The sequence below is a fragment of the Mus musculus genome, chromosome 2 (genome assembly GCF_000001635.26).
Source record: "Mus musculus strain C57BL/6J chromosome 2, GRCm38.p6 C57BL/6J".
NCBI lineage: Eukaryota > Metazoa > Chordata > Mammalia > Rodentia > Muridae > Mus > Mus musculus.
The window spans coordinates 89834810-89843732 of record NC_000068.7 but is presented as its reverse complement, the minus strand read 5'-3'; the positions used below and the strand labels follow the sequence as shown (position 1 = coordinate 89843732).

The following is an 8923-nucleotide window of genomic DNA, read 5'->3' as shown; positions in this document are numbered from 1 at the left end:
TTCTGGATGTATTGAAGCAAATGGTCTATGTCTATGTATACACTTTGAGAAATAATATACTTGTTGATTAAAATATTGTATTATTAAATAACTTATTGGGCTACACTTTTCATAGCAAAACTGATGACAATTGCAACTCTTAATTCTTTATGAAATGTGGAATAAAAGGCTGTATTCTAAACTATTTATTCTGAAGTTAGGTTCCTACTTTTTTGTGGTCCTTCAATGCTCATGTAAAGACATTCTTCATTATTTAAATCACTACACACAACTAATATTTTCTCAATAACATTTAACCATCCGAGCATCTTATTTAGTTTACAAATTCTGTGAAAGTGGAGGCACTGTCTGTTTCATACCCTACCATTTTTCTAACACCTAGACTTGGTATAGCACAAATATTTACTAAATAAATGACCTTCATGTCCATTTGACACTCAAGAATAAATTAATTTTAAAGAGATATTTTTATGGATTACAACATTGTTCAATTTTGATTCTTGCTAATAAATTAAAATGGATATATTAAGATAAATTTTATTTACCAGTCAGAGTTCTTATTCAATAACACAGGATCATCTGTAGCATTTTACACAGGAGTGGCTTATCATGTACAACTCATTTGCCTATGAAACTACTAGGAGGGTTAGAATCACAAAGTGGAGTGAACTTCCAGGGATAACTTGCTGAAGGACATATGGCAGAGTAGGCTTACTGGAGAATGTGTTGTTAGTGCCGAGATCATGAATGTGTGCTCACAGAGCATGAATGTATGCTCTGAATGGGTGTTGCTTTTCTGATTCGAGGACCACTTACCTCTATAAATACAAATAAAACCTAAACATAGACAATCACCTCCCAAGTCACTTACAGTTTTTTTAAAAAGGCAAAACCAAAGCAAAACAATAAAACCCTAAACAATAATGACATGAATGATTTGTATACTCTGTATCTGGCATGATGTAAGGGGTTCACCCACAATATATAGTGCTATCTTAATGACTTGTGTTACATATTCTTTCTTGCTTTTATTAGGAACCCATTCACAATGCAATTATAGGTTTCAGAACATTTATTCATTCATTGACTTGTAACACTCTCACCTCTCAAGAGTGTCACAGTTTCTAATACATGAAATTTGGGGGACATTTAAACCATAGTACTCAATGTCAGTACCCCATATCACAATGATAGGCTTTAAAACAAATAATTAGTTCATAATAATATTATTTTCATTCAAGATTCATAGTTTACATTGGTACTAATTTGTGGTGGTATACTTTTGTGGCCTTGGAAAAATGTATCAAGATACATATCTACTACTGTAGATAGTATCATACAGAGTCGTTTCACTACAGTGGGTGTCTTCTGTGCCACACCAATTTACTTTCTCCTGAGCCAATGGTTCTCAACTTTCTTAATACTGTGATCTTTTAATATAGTTCCTCATGTTGTGGTGACCCCTAACTATAAATATTGCTACTTCTTAACTGTAATTTTGCTACTGTTGTGAATCATCATGTAAATATTTGATAATTCTGATGTTCTTAGGTGACCCTTGTGACATTCGACTCCTCAAAGGGGTTATAACATTGAGGACTGTCCTTGACTGATTATATCTGTTGATATTTATATCCTTTAAAGTTCTTCATTTAATAAGCTAGCAAGAAAAGCAGATGTTCATCAATGGTTGAATGGATAATAAAAACATGGTACATACAATGAAATTTTATTTAAACACAACGAAAAATGAAATTATGCATCTTTCAGGAAGATGGACTGAACTGGAAAACAAAATGATGTGATTTAGACTCTGAAAAACAAGCGTCAGGTGTTTTCTCTCATATGCATGGCTTAGCTTCTGATTTTCACATATGTGTGTGCATGGGAGTGAGCATGAGTAGATTCCAGGAAACTAGAAAGGGGCCAGGACAGGGCGGGGAAGCAGTCTTCAAGAGAGGAGTGATGAGGGAGGGTAAGGGAGTTCATGTGATGTGAAAGTCAAAGGGGGCAAAGTGGTTTAAGCAGGGCTCAGGAGCGAGTAGCAGGGAGATGAAAAGAGTCTGAGGAAAGCCAACAGTGACCACAATTTATATGGAAATGTCATCAGGAAACTTGCTAGTTTGTAAACCAATTAAATTATAAAAACAACAAATACTCCCAGAGGTCTGAAATATTTTTATTTCTTCTCTTCTTCCCTCCTCTTACATTCCCCCCCCCCATTTCTGTCCTCTTCTTCCTCTCCTCTACTTCATCACTTCCTACAGGTTTTCTTCCTTTATTTATTCCTTCAATGTTGGAAATTTAATCCAAGGCATTGTACTGGCTTGTCTAGTGCTCTACTGAGGTGTATACTAAGCCTTATACAATGTTGGAGCTGCCTAAAAAGATGATTTCCAGCTCACTTATGAATTGCAGCTTGAATTTTTATGATGACCTTAATCACAGTTTATCAAACTGCTTTCTGTCATAATACTTGAAATCACAGAGAATTTCATTAAGAGTTTTGGACTTGCTCCAGATGCTATAGTCAATGAGTGCAGTTGTCAGATATAAAACCACCCAGTGATCTTTGCTCCTGCCAGACAGAACGTGCAGCCCTCTTTGTAACTGACACAATTGCTAAGGAATGATTTTTTGACCTAACTCATGCTTTAAAAAAGTCACAAGAATGATTTCTCCAAGTTTCAAGTGTATGTATTTGTTTATATCAACATAGAAGAGGAGGTAGGTTAAACCTCTGGAGGGAAATTCTTTATTGAAGTTACTGGAAATAAGTTCAGAGAGAAAAAATATTCCTTGTTATGGAGATTAGCCACTGTTTTATTGTGTGGATACAAGGTTTAATTGAATGTCTGTTGTTATTCTAATATAAAAATATTAATCATTTACATTATGTAACTTCTTTGAAGTAGTTCTACAATGAAGATAATGAGTTTTTGAAATATTTAGAAGTCCAGAAAACAAGCTATATTGTTTCAGAAATATCTTTAAGAACTAATTTAGCTTTTTTGGTTTCTATGTGCATACTGGATGTAAGAAGATTTCTAGTATGAAATAAAAAAGTCCTTCAAACTGCAAAGAAGCTCTCAAAAGGTAAGACTTTAGCCATTAGTAGTGCAAATCAGACTTTATAACTGAATACATTTAATTATACAATTATATCAATCAAGTTTATTACAATTAATATGTCAAGATAACTTCTGCACCCATATAGTTACTGGCAGATTACATGTGACATGTAGTGAATATAGTTTTAGAAAACCAAGGGAAATTGTTAGGACTTATTTTATGTCTTTAAAGTTATAGTTCCAACATGAAAAGGAGAAGACTCATGCTGAAAGTGATTCCTCAGTCAATACGAAAGCTCCTGCCCTTAGATATGAGCCCCTGGTATAAACCTTGAGCTTATGTAAGACATTGACTCTTTGTAATGTATGGAAGTCTATCTTGATCATCATCACGTAGTAAGTGTGCTTATAGATATTTGCTATGCATTGCAGATTGTACAGTACTTACCACCATTTTAGATTATGTGACATGTTTCCAGTCTCTGAAATCAGTCAGAGACCGATTGACTGATTGACTCTCCTTGTTCATTTATTCTTTTCTAAATGAACAAGGAGAGTCAATGGGATTTCTTAAACTGATGAATAATAATATAAAATTACAAAGGTGTGGAGGATAGTTATAGAATTTTCATTGAGATATACCAAAGAGAACAGTATTATTTCAGTAGAGAAAACCTGGAGGGAATGAATTCATCTTAACAATTTCAAATTTTCTTTTGCAAATACTCAATGGATATATAATTAGAAATATAGACATCAGGAGAGAACAGTGACATATACTACTTTGGAGTACTTTACACTTTTATTTAGGTTGGGATAAGGAGGGATACCCAAGATGCTAAATGGACTTCTCAGTGACCTTGTTAGAAATCTGAGATTGGATTGGTTTGGGTCACACATTGTATCACAAAAAACATCACAGATTTGTTATTATCCATTCCATATATTTATACTTTGAGGTCTATTTTTCTTTCTTTCTTTCTTTCTTTCTTTCTTTCTTTCTTTCTTTCTTTCTTTCATTCATTCATTCATTCATTTATTCACTTTAATCCTAATCACAGTCCCCTCTCCCTCCTCTCCTTCCACCCTTACAAATCCATCTCACCATTACTTCCCATTGTGTAGCACACTACCCTGGGACATCTAGTTTCAGCAGGACTAAGCACATCCTCTTCTATTGAGGTCCACCCAGGCAGTCTAGCTAGGGGAAGGGGACCCACTGGCAAGCAACAGTCAGAGACAAATGCATGCTTCAGTTGTTAAGGGACCCACATGAAAACCAAGCTGAGAATCTGCTACAAATGTGGAGGGTGCCTGGGTCCAGCCCACGCATGCTCTTTGGTTGGTGGTCCCATCTCTGTGAACTCCAGGGGCTCGGTTAGTTAACTCTGTAAGTCTTCTTATGGTATCCTTGTCCCCTTTTGCTTGCTTATTTCTTTTTTTTTTTTTTTTTTTTTTTTTTTTAGGTATTTAGCTCATTTACATTTCCAATGCTATACCAAAAGTCCCCCTTACCCACCCACCCCCACTCCCCTACCCACCCACTCCCCCCCTTTGGCCCTGGCGTTCCCCTGTACCGGGGCACACAAAGTCTGCGTGTCCAATGGGCCTCTCTTTCCAGTGATGGCCGACTAGGCCATCTTTTGATACATATGCAGCTAGAGTCAAGAGCTCAGGGGTACTGGTTAGTTCATAATGTTGTTCCACCTATAGGGTTGAAGATCCCTTTAGCTCCTTGGGTACTTTCTCTAGCTCCTCCATTGGGAGCCCTGTGATCCATCCATTAGCTGACTGTGAGCATCCACTTCTGTGTTTGCTAGGCCCCGGCATAGTCTCACAAGAGACAGCTACATCTGGGTCCTTTCAGTAAAATCTTGCTAGTGTATGCAATGGTGTCAGCGCTTGCTTATTTCTATTCCCCACTGTTCCACAAGACTTCTAGAGCTCTTCCTGATGTTTGACTGTGGGTCTATGCATCTGTTTTCATCAGCTGCTGGATGAAGCCTCTCAGAAGACAGTAATGCTAGGTTCCTGTCTTTTCACAATAATAAAAAATCTCTTTATTTTTTTCCTGGTGATTAGCTCCTAAGCAGAGCTTCTTTTGACTTGCTTGGTTCAGCTGAGACAAATACTTTTCCACCTAAAATGCTGACCTGGCAACATATAGAAGTTCAGAATGTGACTTCATTTTGTGATAGAGTCACAGATAATCAAGCTTAATTTTTATGGAATGTAAAAATTCTTTATGATTTGATGTCTTTATTATAAAGGAAAATTTGGATAAGCATGGTGGCACACTCTTATACTTTTAGAACTTGAGGATGTAGGAGGATCTGGAGTTCAAGTCCATTCTCAGACACAGCAAGTTTGAGATCCACCTAGGCTACATGAGACTTGACACAAATAAGTAAGAAATTTTGGTACAGGGAAAGTACTAAATGAATGCAAAGTTGTTGGTGGATATAAGGAGAGGACTGGAGAAGATGGTTTTGAAATGGTGTGCTGAAGGGTCTATCACCATCTCTACTTGATTTTGAATTTCTAGCATGCAGAACTTAAAAAAAATCCCAATTTGTGTTTCTTTTAATTTTGTTTTCTTTTTAATAGAAACTCTTGCCAAAGAATGATGATTTAGGTACTAAAAAGGGTTGCTCTTTTTTTCCTTTATTTCCCAGTGAACATAAAATGACACATGAAAAATAATTGTTGCACATTCAGCTAAATTTAAATGCTTAGCATTTTAAATACATTATTTGGATTTGATGACAGCTACTTAAAAGGAAAAACACACTTGAGTCACAAAAGCCTTTTTTTCCCCCACAAACCAAAATCAATCAATCAATTTATGTATCAAAAGTCCACAATGTTTCAGAAATAAATTTACTACATAACCTAGTTTCAGTGATTTAATACATGTACAATGAACAATGGGAATGGATAATCCTGGTTCCTGATAAAAAATCTCCAGGATCTTCAAATAGAATTCATAACTAGTTCCTCAAAATAACATGCAACATGCTAAATGCTGATCACATATTACTGAGGGTGAGCAAATATGGCAATATAATAATGAGATTGGGTAATGAAAAATTTCTAAGAAATACAGGAAAAAGAAAAACAGTCATTAGTCCATCTAAAGGTATTGTATTTTAGTGTGTTCTGTCTCCATTTGTCTATAGTACAATGTAGTTATAAAGTTTAATAATAACAGAGCATGAATGAAAAGTTTAATGAAATGCTATAAAGCAAATATTTCTAAACACCACAAAATTATCAGAATAGAATCCCTAAGAATTCCCCAAATTCCTCTTCCTAATTATAACGTCATATTCTTAGAACATTATTCATTTGCATGCCTGTGTTTGAAGTGAGATAACTTGAGTCCTTGGGAAGAATAATGAATACTCTCAACTGCTGAGTCATCTATCTACCACCTAATTCTATATTATTTAATTGAAACTATTATTCTAGATCCTTTATACAATTTTAACAACTTTATAACATCTAATCTGTCTATGCTATCTTAATTTAGCTGTTTCTGAGTTTTACAGCAACAGAAACATGTTGCATTTTAAAATTTGTATTTAAAATGAAATACAATATAAAATGAATCATGTTTAGAATTGGAGAAAAAAGTTTTGCTGCAATAAATATCTAAAGCTGCAGAAGCAGCTCTAAGATTAGGTCATGCATAGATGATGGAAGAGTGCTAGGACTCATGAGTAAAACAAAACAAAACAAAATAAAACAAATAAAAATCTCTTGAACTCCCTTGAAGAAAGAAGTATTGCTTGTAGAATTATGGACATGGAAATGTAATTGTGGCCAAGAGTTTATAAATGAAAGATGAAAGCTGCAGAATGTACAACATACACACACACACACAGAGACACAGACACAGACACAGACATACACACATACACACACACACACACACACACACACACACACACACACAGACACAGACACACACATACACACACACACACCCTGAACAACATGTTTTAGAACCATGGATGTTAAGGTAATTGTGGCTGAGGTCTCACATAAAAATGAACATATTGTTAGAAACTGGAAGGAGTACATTCATTCTCTTAAAGCAGCAAAGCAAGTAACTAATACAGCGATTTTATTGTCTCACATTTGTAGTTCATTATACTTTGAATATGTAAATCACCTTAAGTGTGATAACTCTATTTTGTGACTTCACATAAAGTGAACCTACTCATGGAATCTCCTTTCTGTTCTCTGTTGATCTCTACTTTTCTTTTAAACTTGTATAAACTTGTTTCTTCTGAGAAGTTTTCCCAGATCCTGATAGATTTAGAAATACTAATACTGTGAATCTATGGCAGAGCATAAATGAATGCTTGTGATGATGCTTATGAAGCTGGTATTTAATGGCTGACCTCACCACTATGCATCAAATTACTTAGGGTATGGAACCTTGCCTTAAATGACTTGGAAACTCGCATATTTATAACAGGGACCTCTCTGTCTGTCTTCTGTCTGTCTGTATGTCTCTCTGTCTCTTTCTTTTTCCTTTTCCCTTCCTCCTTCCATCTCCACCTTTGTCTCTTTCTTTCTCTCCCTCTCTCTATTTGTATATTTAAACAGTTGAATAAAGAAGCACTGATATCATAATGCTCTGAGGACATTTTCTTTGTTTTGTAGGTAATGTCTTTTCACATCTGAAATCAGAATCAGTGAAAGAATAAATGGAACCAAGGAACAATGTAACCTACTTTGTCCTCTTGGGCCTCTCAGAGAATCCAAAGGTGCAGAAAGGACTTTTCGTTCTTTTTTTGCTCTCCTATGTTTTGACTATGGTGGGAAATCTGCTCATTGTTATGACTGTAACTACCAGTAACAGCCTGGGCTCACCAATGTATTTCTTTCTTGCTAGCTTGTCATTTGTGGATATCATTTATTCTTCAGCCATTTCTCCCAAGTTGATTTCAGATTTGTTCTTTGGTCAAAATACAATATCCTTTAAATTTTGTATGACTCAGCTATTCACAGAACACTTTTTTGGTGGATCAGAGGTTTTTCTTCTGCTGGTGATGGCCTATGATCGTTATGTGGCCATCTGTAAGCCCTTGCACTATTCAACTATCATGAAGCAATGGGTTTGTGTTGTGCTGTTGATATTATCTTGGATCGGAGGATTTTTGCACTCAGTAATTCAGCTCAGTACTATTTATGGACTTCCATTCTGTGGTCCTAATATCATTGATCATTTTATGTGTGACATGTACCCCTTACTGAAACTTGTTTGTATTGACACCTATGTCATTGGCCTCTTAGTGATGGCCAATGGAGGGCTGATCTGCACGGTTGTGTTTATACTCCTGCTCATCTCTTATGGTGTCATCCTGTACTCTCTAAAGAACCTTAATCAGGAAGGGAGGTGGAAAGCTCTCTCTACCTGTGGCTCCCACATCACTGTAGTTGTTTCATTCTTTGTTCCCTGTATTTTCATGTATGCACGACCTGCTAAGACTTTCCCCATTGACAAAATGTTGAGTGTGTTTTATACAGTCATTACCCCCATGATGAACCCCTTGATATATACTCTGAGAAACTCAGAGATGACAAATGCTATGAAGAAGCTGTGGAGAAGGAAAATTATTTCATGACACAAGTGAGTCTTCTATAGTAAATGAAGTCATCTGATTGTGATGTTATCTCCTTATGATTCATATCTTCTAAATTGTGATGTTATCTTCTCTTATTTTAAAAACATTTCTTAAAAATACAACTAAAATCAGTGGTTGAACTACTAATAAATTTCAATGCCATAATATAACTTCTGTAATATCTTGTTTATCACTATACCTGGACAGGCAATG

The 8923-nt window shown here is 35.6% G+C and overlaps 1 protein-coding gene across 1 annotated transcript; it reads left to right on the top strand.

Annotated features, from left to right (window-relative positions):
- Window positions 1–7789: 7789 nt before the first annotated feature.
- Window positions 7790–8710, top strand: Olfr1256 (olfactory receptor 1256). Its single transcript, NM_146983.1, has one exon. The coding sequence runs from the start codon at window positions 7790–7792 to the stop codon at window positions 8708–8710; it is 921 nt and encodes a 306-aa protein (NP_667194.1).
- Window positions 8711–8923: the final 213 nt, after the last annotated feature.